Genomic DNA, 21,672 nt, shown 5'->3' with positions numbered 1-21,672 from the left:
GTCAGGAACCAGATATTTCCCATTTAAGGATTTTTGGTTGTGCCGTATATGTTCCTATCGCTCCAACACAACGAACAAAGATGGGACCTCAAAGGAGGTTAGGAATATATGTTGGGTATGAATCACCATCGATCATTAAGTATTTAGAGCCATCAACATGTGATTTATTTACAGCTCGATTTGGTGATTGTCATTTTGTTGAAACAACATTCCCAACATTAGGGGGAGATGAAAAGCAGCTGAAAGATAATAATATAATTTGGAATGAATTATCACTATCTCATCTTGATCCTCGAACTAAAGAGTGTGAACAAGAAGTTCAAAGAATAATTCATTTACAAACATTAGCAAATCAAGTACCAGACGCATTCACTGACCTAAAGAGAGTGACTAAGTCACACATACCAGTTGCTAATGCTACAGTAAAAATAAGTGTCCCAGAAGGACAAACACATGTTGGAAATGAGTCTAATGCACGTCTCAAACGTGGTAGACCAATCGATTCTAGAGATAAAAATCCTCGAAAGAAAAAAGGAGCAAATAATGGAGATGGTCCAGTCGAGGTAATGATAATGCCAAGAAAAGAGTCTCCTGAAGAGACACTAGACATGATGGTTCCGGAAGAACCTCAGGTACCTGAAAACGAAGAGATCTCAATAAATTATATCATGTCTAGAAAGGTATTGAACCGAAATGAAATCGACGTCGATGATAGTTTTTCATATAACATAGCGCTAGAAGTAATGGAAAATAATGAGGATCAAGAACCAAAATCTGTTGAGGAATGTAAACAAAGAAATGATTGGCCAAATTGGAAAGACGCAATTAAGGCAAAATTAGATTCCCTCAATAAACGAGAAGTTTTTGGACAAGTAGTCCCTATACCTAAAGGTGTAAAGCCTGTCGGATATAAGTGGGTCTTTGTGCAAAAACGCAATGAGAAAAATGAAATCGTACGATACAAGGCACGATTAGTAGCACAAGGATTTTCGCAAAGACCTGGGATTGATTATGAGGAGACATATTCTCCGGTGATGGATGCGACTACTTTTCGTTATCTTGTTAGTCTGGTAATACAAGAAGGGATTGATCTGTGCCTAATGGATGTTGTGACAGCCTACCTTTATGGCTCACTTGATACTGATATTTACATGAAACTCCCTGAAGGATTCAAATTACCAAACTCATATACATCTAGTTCTTGAGAACATCTTTCAATTAAACTAAACAAATCATTATATGGGCTAAAACAATCTGGGCGTATGTGGTATAATCGCCTTAGTGAGTATTTGTTGAAAGAAGGTTACAAAAATGATTCAATATGCCCATGTATCTTCATAAAAAGGTCAGAATCTGAATATGTTATAATTGTTGTATACGTTGATGACTTGAATATAATTGGAACGCCAAGTGAGCTCCAAAAGGCGATTGAATGCTTGAAAAGAGAATTTGAAATGAAAGACCTTGGAAAGACAAAATTTTGTCTTGGGTTACAAATTGAACACCTCAAGGGTGGAATCCTTGTACATCAACAAAACTACATAGAAAAGTTACTTAGAAGGTTTTATATGGAAAATTCACATCCATTGAGTACCCCAATGGTTGTAAGATCTCTTGATGTCGAGAAAGACCCATTCCGACCGCCGAATGATGGAAAGGAAATTCTTGGTCCAGAAGTACCATATTTAAGTGCAATTGGTGCACTAATGTTTCTTGCTAGTCATAGATGACCAGATATATCATTTTATGTAAATTTATTGGCAAGATATAGTTCATGCCCTACAAAGAGGCATTGGAATGGGGTAAAACAAATATTTCGATACCTTCAAGGTACAAAGGACATGGGGTTGTATTTTACTAACCAATCGACAACAAGTTTGGTTGGTTTTGCAGATGCAGGGTATTTGTCTGATCCTCACACTCGACGATCTCAAACTGGATATTTATTCACAAGTGGAGGCACTGCTATTTCATGGTGTTCTGTAAAGCAAACCATCACAGCCACATCATCTAACCATGCAGAAATATTGGCGATTCATGAAGCTAGTCGAGAATGTGTTTGGTTAAGAAGTGTAATACAACACATTCGTGGGTCTTGTGGTATTTCTACGATAGATGAGGGACCGACAATTTTACATGAAGACAACGCAGCATGCATTGCTCAACTTAAGGAAGGATACATCAAAGGTGATAGAACGAAGCACATTTTACCAAAGTTCTTTTTCACACATGATTTGCAAAAAAAATGGAGATATTACTGTTCAACAAGTTCGTTCTAGCGATAATTTGGCAGACTTGTTTACTAAATCACTTCCGACCTCTACATTCAAGAAACTGGTTCATGGGATCGGGATGCGTCAACTCAAGGAGCTTAAATCATCAGGGGGAGAATAATACGCGCTGCACTCTTTTTCCCTTAGCTATGGTTTTATCCCACTGGGTTTTCCTAGCAAGGTTTTTAACGAGGCAGCATCACCAAGCGTATTATAAGAACAATATATTATTTTGTCACGTGGATAGTCAAGGGGGAGTGTTATGAATTATTATCCATTTATGGTGTGACTATCCATTAGAATTCATCATTATTATTATGACTTATCATGTACTTAACTCCTTTCTCTTAAGCCTATAAATAAAGGCTTATAAGATCCATTCTAGATATCAATAAAAATATCCATTCCCTCAATCTCTCTTCCTTATCTCTATAATGTTAATAGGCTAGTTGTTACAAAACAGATGGGGTATATTTAGCAGCCCTCGAAGAAAATCCAAACTCTTTTCTAAAATTGTGATAGAATCTGATTTTCACTAATTAAGCAACCATATTCTGTTTACACTTTGTTTTTAAATGATAAAATCCGTCTTTTAAAAAAGCAAGCTTGCTTTGTTACATATTAATTTTTTAAATGTAAACTTTAGAATTTTCATTGGTCACTCTATATAACAAGGCACTAGTAGGGTGAGAAGCACTCGACGCGTCCGGGCATGGGCACATGCATGGGTACAGGATGAGGGTGATGAGTGTTTTGTGGCATTTTAATGGCGCATATTGCACACTTGCATCGTCGTGAGTCGTTTGAAAACCACCTTTAGACCTATTGCCATATTGTAGACTGGGTGCGATTCAAGTCTACGGTGCAGCTTGTATAATTGATGTGCTCAGCAGAAAAACTCTTCAAATTCCAACAGTTTCGAGAATTCATTTGTATTGAATTTAGCACAAAGCTAATTCAAACAATAATTACGAATTCAATTCTAAAGAATTCGAACTTTTTACATGCTTCTTGTTCATGAATACATACAAGGCATATGAGCCTTGTTCAGACAGAGTAGAGAGTTACATGTATCGAAAACCTCACAAATATTCCGATGATTTCCCTAACTTTTCTACCATACGTGCTCCCATTTCAAATATATTTTTAGGTGTTAGGTTAATCTCAGCAGTACAATCTACTTAGGTTGTTATACTTTGAGAGATAGACGGTACGGGAAATTCGGTACCGAAAATGATATGGTACCGGAAATTCGGTACCAGTACCCGATATCAAATGCTCATCCCTAGATTGATTAGTAGACTTGTTATAGTTATAATTATCTACTAATCTTTTATTTTCATAGTTAGTGAGGGACTTTGGATTTTTCTCTACTGGTTCGGTTTATCGGTGCTCAAATGTCTCTAAACTTGGCTTTCGAATTTTCAGTTCGCGTTGAGTCATATAAATTATGATATATGGTCTTTATAGCCAGTAAAACTAAGAGCTAATTGAGGTTTTTGAGTTGATTATGACCGCCAAATTAATATGTTTTTGTTCAATAACGATTTAAGAAAGTATAACTGAAGTATTTAATCGAATTCGTATACATTTTTATTTTGCTTTTCATGTTGTTTTCAAATGAAACATGTATAATTTGATCGTTTTTAAGCAAGTTAAAAAATCTCCGGGGTCAAGGTTCAAAAATCTCTGGGTCTGTCAGGAAACCTTAATATAACTTACATATATTTTTGTTTTTAAAAACTATGGGGTCTGTTGACCACAGACCATATATAGTAGGTAGGGTTGTAAACCGAATCGAACGTTTAATGGGAAATTCGTTTACGTTCATTCGTTTAATATATGAACGAACATGGACGATGAATTTTGTTCGATTATTTAAATAAATGAACATAAATAAAGGTCGCGCTTGTTCAATTGCATTCATGAACTCTCGACAATATGTTTGTTTACGGACGTTCATGATCGTTTTATGTTCAGTCAGTAAACGTTTTTTTTTTTTTTACAGTTTTTGAAGTATAGTTTATTATCCTAACATTTAAACTAGAATCCTTAGCCATTTGGAGCTTGTATCTCGTTAAAAAATCAGGCATTTCAAATTTAGATCTTTAAAACATTATTTTGTGATAATTATTTTTATGTTTGTTATGTTTAACTTATGCCTTTGTTTTGGGATAGATATGTTTATGATTATTATTCAGGTGCTTAACAAGGTGATTATGCCGATTGTTTAGGGTTAAGAATATTGTATGTTTTTTAAATGATATATGTCTTTTTGTGTTTGTTTACCATTCATGAACAAGTCCAATTAATTAATGAACGAACAAGAACAAAAAAAATTCATTTGGTTAATTATGTGTTCGTAAACCATTTGTGAACAACTTCAATGCGAAATGAGCAAACACAAACAAGACTTTATTCGTTTCGATCGATTTATTTACAACCCTACCTACTATATATTTGTTTACAAGACTTTAATAGTAGGTCTGTTCCAGATCACGTTCACTCTTTCATGGTTGATAGATCACGTTCACTCTTTCATGATTGATAGGAATACACATGTAGAATCATATGATAAGTTTCTATAATTTTCTGTAACTGTTAACATTACAACAAAAGTAAAATCTTTCTAATGGACTCAACGTCAATTCTTTTCTTAAGTTAGATCATATAGTCACCATAAAATTGCCATAGTAGTTGTTTCTCAATCATCTTTATATATATATTTTTTTGTTTGACTAAATTTAATTAATATGTTATATGACTACTTATTATATTATATTTGAAATATTACTTATATATTAGTTAGAAAGCATGTAAAGTTTAATAATTTCTTTTTAGTGTCTCTAATATTAAGTTATATTGATAGTTATTTATATTATTATCTGTTATTTTATTTGATATGGTACGTGAACAATTGTTTGAAAGTTCAATCATAATTCATTGAATTGGATTTGTTAATCTGAATCATATTAATCAATGTTATTTAATTTTGTTAGCAAGTGAACTCATCTTATGTGGGGAAGGCATTACTAAAGACAACCACAATTACGTCAACTATCACTTACTAACTTAAGACGTTAGGTTGTTTATTTAAGTAATAATTATATTACAATAATTCCTCTAGACATGTTTGTTACTTTGTCGTTTAATCATTGCAATAATTCAATTAAAAATTTATTGACAGAATCTTACCTACTGTAAGTGTTTTAAAGTTATTAAAAATTACATAATTGGAAGAAATAAATCTACAAAATCTGCAATATTATTTGGTAAGTTTCTATATCGATTAAGAGTTAAGTTGTGCACTACTAAAACTAAGTTAAATATAGATATTTTTTTGTGTCTGTATGTTACATAACTTTATGATAGTATCACCCATGTGACATGTCATATTAATATCTTATCATATAAGAGATTAAAGAGTAACATGAATCGCTATCACCGATTATCATATGCTGACAACCTAAATTTGGTCATTATATCTTTAGATGAATAACAATTACGGTTTATAATTTTGTAAGAGGTTACATAATATTTTATAGTGTTAAAATAATAGTTAATATTGAATATATTTTAGTTATTAGGTGAATACAAAGATTACATATGTCTTTTATATTACAAGGAAATATGCATAATATTATTTATATTGAATTGAATTTAAAATTTAATTAATTAATTAAACAGTCAGTGATACGGGCCAGCCAGGCCCATCTCATGATCCGGCCCAATAAGACCCTCGGCCCAAGCCACAACGAAGAGGCCTGCCGGATTTGATACTTGAAGACCAAGGAGTATCATGCTCCATGTTTGCAACATATTCTCAATTCCCTGCATGTTCATTTTATTGTTATTTTCGAGTTATGCATATGTTGAACTTGTTCTTAGTGGTAGAGTAATTCTAGGAAGCAGTGGCATGTATAGAAGGGACATGGGTTTTGAGCTCAAGTTCCTTGCATGTTTTTATTCTTGTTTTTGCATAGTGAAATTTTTCTAGAAAAATGCCCTAAGTTCCATGTTCTTTCTCTAATTTCTTTAGAGTGTTTTCCTACTAGAAAAGGCTACATTAATTGGTGCTTTTATTCACGATCCATCTCCAGCTTCCACAATGCCACCTCGTTGCGATTAATCGGTTTTGAGAATCTCTCACTCACAAGTTTCCGACCAACTTAACCAACTCATTCAAATCTTTATTACAGCCGTGAATGCCTAAACCGACATCAAAACTCAAATCACAACCCTTGTTCAAGCCACCGCTTACCTCAATTCTAAACTAGACGTTCAAACCGAAACCACCGCTCGTCTTGTGAACCATGTCACACAATTATAACAGCCGCCAAAAACGAATCCTAGAAACCCGACTCATTTTATAAACTGGATCCTAAGCGAAAAAAATAAAATTGGGATTTTTTATTATTTATTTGTTTTAAATGTTGTTTCGTATATAAAAAATAGAGTAAATTACGATTTTGGCCCCTGTGGTTATATCACTTTTACTCTTTTAGCCCAAAGCTGAATCTTTTAACATTTGAGCCCCTAACATCTTTTTTTCTAACCTTGTGCTCTACAAAAGCTTACTATCCATAATTCTCGCCCTTTTCCATCCAAAATTGAAGAGATAAAACATAATAAAAATCAAAAAGCTTGGATTGTTTTATAAACGTAATCAACTTCATCTTCTTCGTCATTTTGTTTTATCGGTAATCGCATGATATGAAGCCTACTGGAATGCAGGTTTAAAATACCATACGAAGAACATCTACTGGAATGCAGGTGTAAAACACCATGAATGTAGTTGTAATGCAGGTGTAAAACACTGTACAAAGAACATCTACTGGAATGCAGGTTTAAAATGTCACACCCCCATTTTCCACGTGTCACCGGTGGGCCCGGTGGGGAGTATCGTGACGTAGTTGATATCATCATAGTCAAACAACACAAATTTAAAATGCACAGCAGAAGCAAAAAGACAGCTTTATTTCAACCGAATAACTATTGTAATATTCAGTATCACAAACAGTTGAAATAGATCTACAGGTGGATCAAAAAAAAGGAAACATGTTCAACAGATTTATTTGCATCCAAGCTTGCGAGACTCTAAGCGATGCTAAGGAGAGGCTAGCCTATTACGCGTAGTACCTGCACTTAATCTTTTTGGGAAAATACGTCAGTTTACACTGGTAAATACAATTTAACAGACTCATTTTGAAAAGGTTTAAAATTGATTTAAATGCACATGGCATAAAAAAGATTTTTATAACTTGGGATAATTATTTGAATGTAAACTTGTAAAAGATTTACATGTTTCTTATGCGTCCAGCAGCCCGGGTCTACACCGGGTTAAAGATCAATAGACACACCACATGATATAATCTCGCAGCGGATTAACCCAAAAGCGGCGGTTATACCTTAATATTTATGCACAACGGGTGTACGCCTACACCCGTATGCTTAGGTCGTGGCCATTTCGTAAAATGATGCCAAGGATATCCGGGACATGGTCATTAACCCCCAAAGGCTTTAAGCAAACAAAACAATTTTAACGGGTCATTTCAATGATTTAACCTACATTTGATTAAAGATTCAATGCCCGACCAAGCGGTATTTTATATACCGTACCCCAAGCCCGTATAGGGAAAATAAGTTAAAAGTATTTACCTGAGCAAGTATTGTCACAATAAGCAAGTGCAAATAACTTTTACTGGATCTCCTATTCTGGAACGAAGGTTTATAATAACCTATTAGAATCCTAACGGGTCTTTAATTTAGCCTAAGCTTAGACCGGTTAGCTTTAAAGAAAGAATACGGTTCAATCGCATGGAAGGCGAAGACCGGTATAGAATGTGGTTTTGACCCGACAAGCTTTCATGCTTGTTTAATATGGGTAACTTAATCACATTCTGGATTTTGAGACAATAATGATATGGTTTGACCCGTTTCGGCTATTATATGTAAACTAGTTACATAAGCCGATCCGAACGCGAAAGTGCGTAACGAGTAACCATATGAATCATATACAAGTTCCCTGAGTTAATATGCACTAAATATGTTGTGACATCAGTAAGATATCTTCTATTATGCCCAAAATGATTATAATTGCAAACTATGCCTCATAAGGGCATTTTGGTCATTTTAAAGGGTATAAAAGAGTTTAATTGTAATCTGAGTTACAGGTCTGATTAAATCAGTAAATATACTCATTTTAATGGGTTATAACAGTAGGGTATCATATATATGTGAATTTTATTAATTATAACCATTGTATGCACCGAAGGGGCATTTTGTTAATTTCACATAAGCCTAAAAGGTTAAAACTGGAAATCTGAGTTTAAAACCTTTGTTTACTGTTATAATATAAAAATTTACTGAATATATCAGTAGGTATCAAACCTTATATATATAAACTAGTTTTGATACATACTATGTCGTAAAAATGCTTAAAAAGGCGATTTGGAGCTATTTCCGGGTTTTGTATAGAAAGCTGATATTTTTAATATTCCAGAAGGCTCAAAATAATTTATTTAATATATTAAATCAGTAGAAAAAGGTTTGAGGTCAAAAGGATTTATAAAACTCGTTTTATAGCCCAAAAGGGCAAAACCGGCAATAACCGAAATAAGCTTAAAACTCTAAGTTATGCTCAGCCTAAAAATAAATAAAAATCTTCAAAAATCCCAAAATATTACTTTATATCAGTAGGTAAAAAGTTTGATATTAAAATTTGGGTTTAGATAGGCTATATGCTAATTACGCCATTTAATTACTATGAAGGCTTCTAATTACGCTAATGAGGATAACTCTAAATCTAGACCTCATACTGATGTCAAATTTTGGGTACAAGTTTATAAACCAGTAGCAAATGTTCCTACTCTTTTACTTTTTTAAAAATCACATTTTAAGGTGACAAGGACATAATAGTCAACAATTAGGCAATTAGCGGAAACATGCATATGATTCGGATATCTAATGAACCAAGTTGTATAATCACAGAGGGTTATACTAACATATAAATAGGTCCAAAAGAAGCTCTAAGGAAATCCTAAACTTGGCTTAAACGGGTCAGAACTGAAAGTCAAAGCATAAGTCAAACTATGCGACTTTCGGTTCCAAACCGAGCCTAAACTGAAAATTGTCGAGTTGAACATGTTTAGACATGTTCTTATATTAATTACCAAGTTATATTAATGATAAAACAGGTTGCATGAATCCTACATTGCTAATTATGCATTAATTTGAAAATAAGCATTCTGTTGACTTTTTAAAGTAAGCTTTGACCCGACAATTGACATAGCTAGAGTGGGAATCTGAGAATACCCTTTTAAGGGTTTATTACCCACATAATTACCTACTTAAAGGTATTTTTAATTCGAGATTTAACTGGATAATTATAGCTTAATCTCGAAGTCAAACCTTAATTACGACGGTTTGACTTTTAGCTAATTAACTAAGCTAAATTGAATTATAAAGGATTAAGGACACTTACAAGAGTCCTAAGTATGATTAGGGACCTAAGAGAAGCTTGTTGAAGTCCAGAGATGCTCCAGAGAAGTCTTGAAATAAGTTGTTAATGCGCAAGTGAGAAAGTCACAACTTCTTCTTATATAGTGAACAAAATGTCACAAGATCATGCCAAAGTAGTCTACATATGTTTCAAGATCATCCCAGGTGTCCCTATGTTGCTATATACCACTTATCAAGCCCTTGATTTCGAAAACCACACTACTAAGGCGGTGCAACAGGCTGAACAGGAAGCTGTCCAAAACTTGCTGCTAGCGACAGGCTTACGGACCGTAAGCTGAAGCCCTTGCGGTCCGTAAGCACCTTCTTGCGGACTGTAAGCCTATATGGATACGGTCCGTAACCGACCCTGGTCTGATGCGCCCAGGTATGACTCTTGCGGACCGTATGCTTAACCAGTTGCGGTCCGTAACCGATCCTTGCAGACCGTAAGCTTTAAGCCATACGGTCCGTAACCGATGACCAGAATCCATACTTTTGCAAACTTTCAAGTTTTGACCATGCAACTTTGTAAACTCCGAATCTCATGCAATCCTTTTCAGTTGAGGGTCCCTCTTGCTCAGCCTTTTCATGCTTTGCATGCACTTACATGTTTTGGATCTTGTGGGAGGTTTTGAAAGTGTCAGAAATAACAAAAATTCACCTTGGATCTTCATGATAACTGTAGGATCGTTATACGACCTGACGAGTCGATCCGAAGAGTGCTTAGACTAAATCAGAGGCGGAATTCATTGATTTAGTCTTTATTCAGCTTGATTTCACTACTTAACGTCTCCTTTATTGATTATCTGATAAATATACAAGTTCTGGAGACAAACAGGCAAGGCTTCGCCGTACACACATACAACTTGTTACTGATCCGCTTGAATGACACACCTATATATAGGAGTCACGGGTTCGCTTATATGGACATGTCCATATAATCGAACCTCATATGATCAGATAAGCGAACCTACACTCATAAGACCATATAAGCGGACCTATTATGAAGACACATAAGCGAACCTACAGCTTTGACAGATAAGCGAACCTAACTAGCTTATGTGTTTTTCTGACTTTCGTTCACTATACAATCAGCCCTAGCCTAAGACTCGAACTAAGATGTGGTCGACAGACAACTGCACCAACAGACTCCCCCTTGAATGTTGACGGAATCTTCAGTGAGAGTCTTCAAACATTGACAGCTCTTCAATCTTGATCGGTCTTCTTCAGGAACTCTTCCTGGAATATAGTACCTGGATCTTTCTCTGGCTCTAACTTTCATCAGACTCCCCCTATCATCATGCTGGGATCGCCGTCTGGAAATCGTTATCACCATTGAAATCAACTCCTGGCTTTATCAGTTTAAACTTCTTCTCAGGTTCTGATGTATCTCCTGGCTTTCCATAGCAACAGGATCAGAAACCTGCACAACTCAAACAATCTATCACAAACAAACACAATTGTGATTCAACTTAATGAATCAACTAATAATTTAAGAATATTCAAGAATTTTTCACATTTTAACAATTTATTAAACTTTCCAAAATCTGATTAACCATTTCAAATCACTTTAACCAAACCAACTGTTCATCTTGTTTAGCCTTTGAGATCTTGAATATCAGCTCTCCAACATCAGTTGCCGAAAATCTTTTTGGATTTTTCAAATATGAAACACAAATGCAATAACATCAATTAAAATTCAAAAATGAAATATATACAAACATATTTTTGTGAGTTCGTGCAAGAGGATCATATCAACTGCTGACTAAACACTAGCACCGTTAAGCTGTTATTTCATTTTAAGCTTTTAAACAATTCGCGTAGATTGCCGATATTCTTATCCACTTAAATTCTCACAAAATGTTCAACTCGTTCGGGATACAGATTTAGTGTTTTTAGAACTTGAACATCTACATGTGTCCCACCTCAGTATATACTCCCGTATCCAGACCCCAGTATTCAGTCTTACAGGTGAGTATACCACAGCTGATATCTGTTAAGGGGTAATGTGCGAGGGCCGTGAGAGCTCAGGTCGATACTTCCGTATACGCAGAGAGATGACGGCTTCGACTTTAGGTGGGTCCCCTTTAGAGGATCTTTTATTACAACAACAAAGATTATCAATTTTATTGTTTAATCAGATTGCTGAGGGCTAGCTTATATTTCAAAGCTTTTTGCAGAAAGTATTATCCGGGGACCAGATCAGTACTTCCATACAGCAGAAGTCCCGGGATAATACCCCAGATATCACTGAGCATAAAGACCTAGTATCTCAGAATACGGGACCCTTCAAACAGGATTTCAGGGGTTACCTATATATCCTGGAGGTGTTCCCCACGTAGACGCAAGTGAAATTTATGTTTATATCCCAAACTGATCTACTAATTCTGTGAAAACCTACCGGCACATCTTTAGCGAGACTGCTTAATTGCATTTATACATTACAAATCTTTAGCGTACTGTGCCAGTCTAGCTGATGTACTATCATTTCCCCTATTTGCACCAAAACCCATTTTTAATTTTTCAATGTTTTTGACATTTTCATATTTTCTAATTTTTTAAAAAATTTTCTCCCCCTAAAATCAAAATATGTTTCAATTTTGATTTTCTGAGAAAATTTGAAACAAACTATACAAAGCTTGACAACATGATATCGAATTGCTTCGATTCGCCATCCACTTGACGTAAACAATCAGAACTCCCCCTCTCAACAAACTATTTTCCCAATTATGATCTCAAAACACTTAAGTTTATTTTAACCAAAATGGTTTTTCCGGAAAAATTAGTTTGTTTACCAAACATTTGTAGGTTCGGGGTTACTCATCACATTGTTTTCTACACACACATGACAGATTTTACAATTTCAGTTTCAAAACCCAAACAACATTTGTAGAAAATCAAGTACAACTTAATGTCCCTGATTTACCACATTTAAGGCGAAAAATCACCAAAGTGAAATTTCTCAAGAAATATGCCGATTCATGTTCCACGCTTACCAACCTGGGAACTCCGGCAAGTCAGGTTTTTCTATTTGAACAGATTCACCCAAGCCTGACGGTCCTTGGGTGATTTCGAATTCTTGTTCAACAATGGTGGAAAATTTGCATCATCCATTGTTAAACCTGAATTCTTCTTTTTTACCTCAACCACTGGCTCTTCTGGCTTTGACGAACCAGAATCATTGCCTGAGTGTGGCTTGTCTGACTTAGATGAGCCAGATTCATCGCCGACACCTTTCATCTTCTTCTTTTCTTCTTTTGTCCTCAGATTTGTATCTGATGAATTCGTCTGGCTTAACTTGGCATTCGAAGGAGTCGATTCATCAGAACTTTTATTTTTATCAACAGATGAACACGAGGACAAGATCTTCTCGAGATACTCTCTCGCCTTCTTCCTCTTTTTCCTCAGTCTGTCTTTCTGCCCCTGTGAAAGTTTAACTTTCTTTTCTTGACTTGTCTGATCTTGAACTTTAGGTTTCAGAACCTTCTGTTCATGAGGCTTGACTTTGACTGGAATTTTTGCCAATTTCTGAGACTTAGCCCTCAATCTTTCATTTGATCTCCTTGGGCAATCTTTGGCAATGTGACCTTTAATTTGACAATTAAAGCATCTCCTCGTCTCAAATCTCCAACCTTGGCAGTTAACAGCAATGTGTCCTTGATAACCGCATCGGTAACACACTCTGTTATCGTACCATGTACCACCTTCACACCAAACGCTCAGATCATAGCATTGTCTGGCTTGGTGATATTCTTTCCTCAAGTTTGCTGGATTTGGCTTTTGAGCACTGTGGTCCGACCTGCACCACTTATTACCCACACTTTTTGAGTTTTCATTTTTTACTTTTTGTAATTTTTCATTGCGATTGGATGATCGATCTGATGAACTTTTATTATCTTTTTGTTTCTGTTCCACTTTCTTCTTCAAAGGTCTTTGTTTAGAACATTCTCCCTTTTCAGTCGATTGTAGAACAGTTTTCTGAAATTTTTCTTTCAATTTCAAAAACAATTTTTGTTTTCTATTTTTTCATTTACATCATCAGATTTTTCATCGCAATCTTCAACTTTGACATTGTCAAAGTTTGTGACATCGTCACTTATTGGAACAGAATTGATTGGTTTTGGACAGGGAAAATTCACATTGTCTGATGCAGTCACAAAACCTATCAATTTCTTTTCAAGTTCATCAATCTTGTTTCTTGAATTCTCGGCTTCATTTTCAAGCTGAGATATTCTTTCAAGATGAGACTTGATTGCTTTTTCATTCTCATTTTTCATATTTTCAAGAACAGACTTTTCATTTTCCAAAACTTTTATCTGTTCTTGAAATTTCGTTTCATTAGCTTTCAAATTCTTATTCTCAAGCTTTATCCAGAAATCCAAATCTTCTGAAGATTTCTGTTTGCTTTCAAGCTCTTTTTCCAACTCTTTGATTTTCTTTTTAGCACATTCACCTTCTTTCTCCAATTTTATAATTTTCTGAAGATGGGAATTTATCATTTTCTGTTTTTCAATGTTGTTTTGACTAAAAACATTTCTCCCATCTTCAAGAATTTTCATTTGATTTTGAAATTCTTTTTCACTTCTTGATTTTTCAATTTCAAAATCCTTAATTTTCTCTTCAAAAACCTTTTCTTTTTCTTTCAACTTCTTGTTTTCAAATGTCAAACTGTTCAAATTACTTAACAGTTTGTCATTTTCAACCTTCAGTTTCTCACACATTTCCTAAAATATAAGAGTCTGTTTAATATCAGTTTGCTTCTCGTCTTCCAACTTCTTGACTTTCGATGTCAAACTTTCCGCATCTTTCAAGAGTTTGTCATTCTCAGTCTTGAAGCTGTCACATTTGGAGCACACTGATACAGAATTTGAAGAGTCATTCTTCACAGATTCTTCAATCTTTGACATTTCCTTTATCTCTGCCTTGTATGTTCCTGCACAAACAATTTTAACAAAATCAAGAGGTTTTAAATTCTCATCAATATAACATCCTCTCTTATAATCATACTTCATGTTTTGTTTTGCAGCAAAACATATACAAATTCTTTTATTTATCTCAGTAATTACATCCAAATTGATTTTATCCAGATTTCCCAGATTCAGTTCATCTAGATGCTCTTTGATTTTATTCATCAATATCTTTTTCTTATCAAGATTTTCATAATGACGTTTTTGAAGTTTACTGATAAAATCAGATGGATGTAATTTCGAGAATTTAGGCTTTTGTTTTAACTCCTTTAAAATATCATGCCATTCGGCAGGTAAAGCGGCTTCCAACTTTGATGTCTTTTCAGTATCTGTCAATTTTATTCCAAACGATTTTAACTTGTCCATCATGTAATCAAATCTTTTTTCCATCTCTTTCAAGCTCTCATTCTGTTGACAAGCAAAGTTTTCAAGTCGAAGAGTCCAAATATGCTTATCATCTTGATCAAACATACTCGTATGATACCTCCCAAATCTATTTAACCTTTCAACAAACTCATTCTCTTTTTCATCAAACATTTCTGTCATCGTTCAAATAATCTCGACAAATTTGTTGTTCACAAAAGCGAAGCACCACTATTACAGAAAAGCGAACCACAAATTGTTCAAATAAACGGATCACCTATTGTACAAATGAGCGAACCAGTCTCAGTCCAATGAGCGGACCAGAATTAATCACTATGAGCGAACCAGTAAACAACCTCACGAGCGAACCTGACCACAACCCAATGAGCGAACCTGTTTGATGTCTATTGGAGCGGACCAGATTGTTTCAATAAGCGAACCACTTGAACGAACCTAAGTGCAATTTGGAACGGACCTATACACAAAATGTCTCTAAAAGCGGATCTCTTGAGCGAACCTAGGTGCTATTTGGAGCGGATCTACTAAAATGTGTCCAAATAAGCGAATCTATCCACTGTCCGAATAAGCGGACCTAAGTTCGAAGCTGTTTTGATCCATTTTTAGTCCATAATTTTGTCTGAAACTTTCAAGGGTTTGTCTATGTTCAATAACACACAATCTGTGAACTTTTGAATCAATTTCGACCGGTAAAACTTCCTGAACTGATAAAAGAAGGTGTAGAAATCAGAATTTTGAGCAAAAATCGAGCTAAACAGTAAGAACTCTTCCTCCTGAGCTCTGATACCACATGTAGGATCGTTATATGACTTGACGAGTCGATCAGAAGAGTGCTTAGACTAAATCAGAGGCGGAATTCATTGACTTAGTCTTTATTCAGCTTGATTTCACTACTTGACGTCTCCTTTATTGATTATCTGACAAATATACAAGTTCTGGAGACAAACAGGCAGGGCTTCGCCGTACACACATACAACTTGTTACTGATCCGCTTGAATGACACACCTATATATAGGAGTCATGGGTTCGCTTATATGGACATGTCCATATAATCGAACCTCATATGATCAGATAAGCGAACCTACACTCATAAGACCATATAAGCGGACCTATTATGAAGACACATAAGCGAACCTACAGCATTGACAGATAAGCGAACCTAACTAGCTTATGTGTTTTTCTGACTTTCGTTCACTATACAATCAGCCCTAGCCTAAGACTCGAACTAAGATGTAGTCGACAGACAACTGCACCAACAATAACTTGGACATGCATTCTAATTCAAGTTCAACCCTTCTTAATCAAGAATTTAGTTCCTGAATGTTGTAGTAACATTTTTAAAACCCAATTCCTATATAAAAATGGAATTTTATTTATTTAGCAATAACCGGCTAAATGTATCAGATGTTTATCATAATGATTTAAGGATCTTGGGATTTATAACTTGGGTCGCTCAGAGGTATTTTAATAACATGTCGCCCTTTTTAAATCCTACCATACATCTTTTATTCGATCCGGGTCCCTGACACGTTTGTCTTACATGACACGTGTCTTCATTTTATTGGGTATGATTTTACGAGGTGTTACATCCTCACCCCCTTAAAAGAAATATCGACCTCGAGATTTACGGAAACAATTGAGGGTATTTTTCTTTCATTGTGGACTCTAACTCCCACATATTCGGGACCTCTACGGGCATCCCATTTGACCTTTACAATAGGTACATGCTTCCTCCGAAGCTTCTTAACCTGTCGATCCTCAATCGACAAAGGTTTTTCCACAAATTTCAAGCTCTCATCTATGTGCACATCCGTGTGTGGTATGACTAGCGATTCATCAGCTAGACATTTATTCAGATTGCAGACGTGGAACACATTGTGAATACCACTGAGCTCTTCAGGTAAGTTTAACTTATAAGCCACTGTTCCTACACATTCGACGATCTCAAATGGTCCTATATATCTCGGGCTTAACTTACCTTTCTTACCAAATCGCATCACCCCTTTCCAGGGTGATACCTTAAGCAGAACTTTATCACCAACCTCAAACTTCAGAGGTTTTCACCTTTTATCCGCATAGCTTTTCTGCCTATCCCTGGCAGCTTTTAGGCGGCCACGAATCTGGATAATCTTGTCTGTCGTTTCGAAGACTAGGTCAGGACCTGATAACTGAGCTTCTCCTACTTCTGCCCAACAAATAAACGTTCTGCATTTTCTACCTTATAATGCCTCAAAAGGCGCAGCCTGAATGCTTGTATGATAGCTATTATTATAGGAGAACTCAACCAAGGGTAGATGCTTATCCCAACTACCACCTAAATCAATCACACATGCACGTAGCATGTCTTCCAAAGTTTGAATGGTACACTCACTCTGCCCATCCGTCTGAGGATGGTAAGCCGTACTGAAGTTTAAGCGCGTGCCCAAAGACTGTTGGAAACTTTTCCAAAAGTGTGACGTGTATCTGGTATCTCTGTCAGAGATAATAGCCACTGGTACTCCATACAAAGACACAATCTTATCAACGTACAATTGGGAAAATACGTCAGTTTACACTGGTAAATATAATTTAACTGACTCATTTTGAAAAGGTTTAAAATTGATTTAAATGCACATGGCATAAAAAGATTTTTATAACTTGAGATAATTATTTGAATGTAAACTTGTAAAAGATTTACATGTTTCTTGTGCGTCCAGCAGCCCGGGTCTACACCGGGTTAAAGATCAATAGACACACCACATGATATAATCCCGCAGCGGTTTAACCCAAAACCGGCGGTTATACCTTAATATTTATGCACAACGGGTGTACGCCTACACCCGTATGCTTAGGTCGTGGCCATTTCGTAAAATGATGCCAAGGATATCCGGGACATGGTCATTAACCCCCCAAAGGCTTTAAGCAAACAAAATAATTTTAACGGGTCATTTCAATGATTTAACCTACATTTGATTAAAGATTCAATGCCCGACCAAGCGGTATTTTATATACCGTACCCCAAGCCCGTATAGGGAAAATAAGTTAAAAGTATTTACCTGAGCAAGTATTGTCACAATAAGCAAGTGCAAATATCTTTTACTAGATCTCCTATTCTGGAACGAAGGTTTATAATAACCTATTAGAATCCTAACGGGTCTTTAATTTAGCCTAAGCTTAGACCGGTTAGCTTTAAAGAAAGAATACGGTTCAATCGCATGGAAGGCGAAGACCGGTATAGAAGTGGTTTTGACCCGACAAGCTTTCATGCTTGTTTAATATGGGTAACTTAATCACATTCTGGATTTTGAGACAATAATGATATGGTTTGACCCGTTTCGGCTATTATATTTAAACTAGTTACATAAGCCGATCCGAACGCGAAAGTGCGTAACGAGTAACCATATGAATCATATACAAGTTCCCTGAGTTAATATGCACTAAATATGTTGTGACATCAGTAAGATATCTTCTATTATGCCCAAAATGATTATAATTGCAAACTATGCCTCATAAGGGCATTTTGGTCATTTTAAAGGGTATAAAAGAGTTTAATTGTAATCTGAGTTACAGGTCTGATTAAATCAGTAAATATAATCATTTTAATGGGTTATAACAGTAGGGTATCATATATATGTGAATTTTATTAATTATAACCATTGTATGCACCGAAGGGGCATTTTGGTAATTTCACATAAGCCTAAAAGGTTAAAACTGGAAATCTGAGTTTAAAACCTTTGTTTACTGTTATAATATAAAAATTTACTGAATATATCAGTAGGTATCAAACCTTATATATATAAACTAGTTTTGATACATACTATGTCGTAAAAATGCTTAAAAAGGCGATTTGGAGCTATTTCCGGGTTTTGTATAGAAAGCTGATATTTTTAATATTTCAGAAGGCTCAAAATAATTTATTTAACATATTAAATCAGTAGAAAAAGGTTTGAGGTCAAAAGGATTTATAAAACTCGTTTTATAGCCCAAAAGGGCAAAACCGACAATAACCGAAATAAGCTTAAAACTCTAAGTTATGCTCAGCCTAAAAATAAATAAAAATCTTCAAAAATCACAAAATATTATTTTATATCAGTAGGTAAAAAGTTTGATATTAAAATTTGGGTTTAGATAGGCTATATGCTAATTACGCCATTTAATTACTATGAAGGCTTCTAATTATGCTAATGAGGATAACTCTAAATCTAGACCTCAAACTGATGTCAAATTTTGGGTACAAGTTTATAAACCAGTAGCAAATGTTCCTACTCTTTTACTTTTTCAAAAATCACATTTTAAGGTGACAAGGACATAATAGTCAACATTTAGGCAATTAGCGGAAACATGCATATGATTCGGATATCTAATGAACCAAGTTGTATAATCACAGAGGGTTATACTAACATATAAATAGGTCCAAAAGAAGCTCTAAGGCAATCCTAAACTTGGCTTAAACGGGTCAGAACTAAAAGTCAAAGCATAAGTCAAACTATGCGACTTTCGGTTCCAAACCGAGTCTAAACTGAAAATTGTCGAGTTGAACATGTTTAGACATGTTCTTATATTAATTACCAAGTTATATTAATGATAAAACAGGTTGCATGAATCCTACATTGCTAATTATGCATTAATTTGAAAATAAGCATTCTGTTGACTTTTTAAAGTAAGCTTTGACCCGACAATTGACATAGCTAGAGTGGGAATCTGAGAATACCCTTTTAAGGGTTTATTACCCACATAATTACCTACTTAAAGGTATTTTTAATTCGAGATTTAACTGGATAATTATAGCTTAATCTCGAAGTCAAACCTTAATTACGACGGTTTGACTTTTAGCTAATTAACTAAGCTAAACTGAATTATAAAGGATTAAGGACACTTACAAGAGTCCTAAGTATGATTAGGGACCTAAGAGAAGCTTGTTGAAGTCCAGAGATGCTCTAGAGAAGTCTTGAAATAAGTTGTAAATGAGCAAGTGAGAAAGTCACAACTTCTTCTTATATAGTGAACAAAATGTCACAAGATCATGCCAAAGTAGTCTACATATGTTGCAAGATCATCCCAGGTGTCCCTATGTTTCTATATACCACTTATCAAGCCCCTGATTTCGAAAACCACACTACTAAGGCGGTGCAACAGGCTGAACAGGCAGCTGTCCAAAACCTGCTGCTAGCGACAGGCTTACGGACTGTAAGCCTATATGGATACGGTCCGTAACCGACCCTGTTCTGATGCGCCCAGGTATGACTCTTGCGGACCGTATGCTTAACCAGTTGCGGTCCGTAACCGATCCTTGCGGACCGTAAGCTTTAAGCCATACGGTCCGTAACCGATGACCAGAATCCAAACTTTTGCAAACTTTCAAGTTTTGACCATGCAACTTTGTAAACTCCGAATCTCATGCAATCCTTTTCAGTTGAGGGTCCCTCTTGCTCAGCCTTTGCATGCTTTGCATGCACTTGCATCCTTTTCAGGCAGGGCTTCGCCGTACACACATACAACTTGTTACTGATCCGCTTGAATGACACACCTATATATAGGAGTCATGGGTTCGCTTATATGGACATGTCCATATAATCGAACCTCATATGATCAGATAAGCGAACCTAACTAGCTTATGTGTTTTTCTGACTTTCGTTCACTATACAATCAGCCCTAGCCTAAGACTCGAACTAAGATGTAGTCGACAGACAACTGCACCAACAATAACTTGGACATGCATTCTAATTCAAGTTCAACCCTTCTTAATCAAGAATTTAATTCCTGAATGTTGTAGTAACATTTTTGAAACTTAATTCCTATATAAAAATGGAATTTTATTTATTTAGGAATAACCGGCTAAATGTATCAGATGTTTATCATAATGATTTAAGGATCTTGGGATTTATAACTTGGGTCGTTCAGAGGTATTTTAATAACATGTCACCCTTTTTAAATCCTACCATACATCTTTTATTCGATCTGGGTCCCTGACACGTTTGTCTTACATGACACGTGTCTTCATTTTATTGGGTATGATTTTACGAGGTGTTACATCCTCACCCCCTTAAAAGAAATCTCGACCTCGAGATTTACGGAAACAATTGAGGGTATTTTTCTTTCATTGTGGACTCTAACTCCCACGTATATTCGGGACCTCTACGGGCATCCCATTTGACCTTTACAATAGGTACATGCTTCCTCCGAAGCTTCTTAACCTGTCGATCCTCAATCGACAAAGGTTTTTCCACAAATTTCAAGCTCTCATCTATGTGCACATCCGTGTGTGGTATGACTAGCGATTCATCAGCTAGACATTTCTTCAGATTGCAGACGTGGAACACATTGTGAATACCACTGAGCTCTTCAGGTAAGTTTAACTTATAAGCCACTGTTCCTACACATTTGACGATCTCAAATGGTCCTATATATCCCGGGCTTAACTTACCTTTCTTACCAAATCGCATCACCCCTTTCCAGGGTGATACCTTAAGCAGAACTTTATCACCAACATCAAACTTCAGAGGTTTTCGCCTTTTATCCGCATAGCTTTTCTGCCTATCCCTGGCAGCTTTCAGGTGGTCACGAATCTGGAC

General features: G+C 35.6%; 1 protein-coding gene across 1 annotated transcript; it reads left to right on the top strand.

Annotated features, from left to right (window-relative positions):
- Positions 1–1,841: 1,841 nt before the first annotated feature.
- Positions 1,842–2,394, top strand: LOC110931339 (secreted RxLR effector protein 161-like). Its single transcript, XM_022174736.1, has 2 exons — positions 1,842–2,187; positions 2,294–2,394. The coding sequence occupies exons 1-2, from the start codon at positions 1,842–1,844 to the stop codon at positions 2,392–2,394; spliced, it is 447 nt and encodes a 148-aa protein (XP_022030428.1).
- The last annotated feature ends 19,278 nt before the right edge of the window (positions 2,395–21,672 follow it).

The sequence above is a fragment of the Helianthus annuus genome, chromosome 3 (genome assembly GCF_002127325.2).
Source record: "Helianthus annuus cultivar XRQ/B chromosome 3, HanXRQr2.0-SUNRISE, whole genome shotgun sequence".
Taxonomy (NCBI): domain Eukaryota; kingdom Viridiplantae; phylum Streptophyta; class Magnoliopsida; order Asterales; family Asteraceae; genus Helianthus; species Helianthus annuus.
Note: the sequence above shows the minus strand (reverse complement) of the source record. Positions and strands in the feature narration are given on the sequence as shown.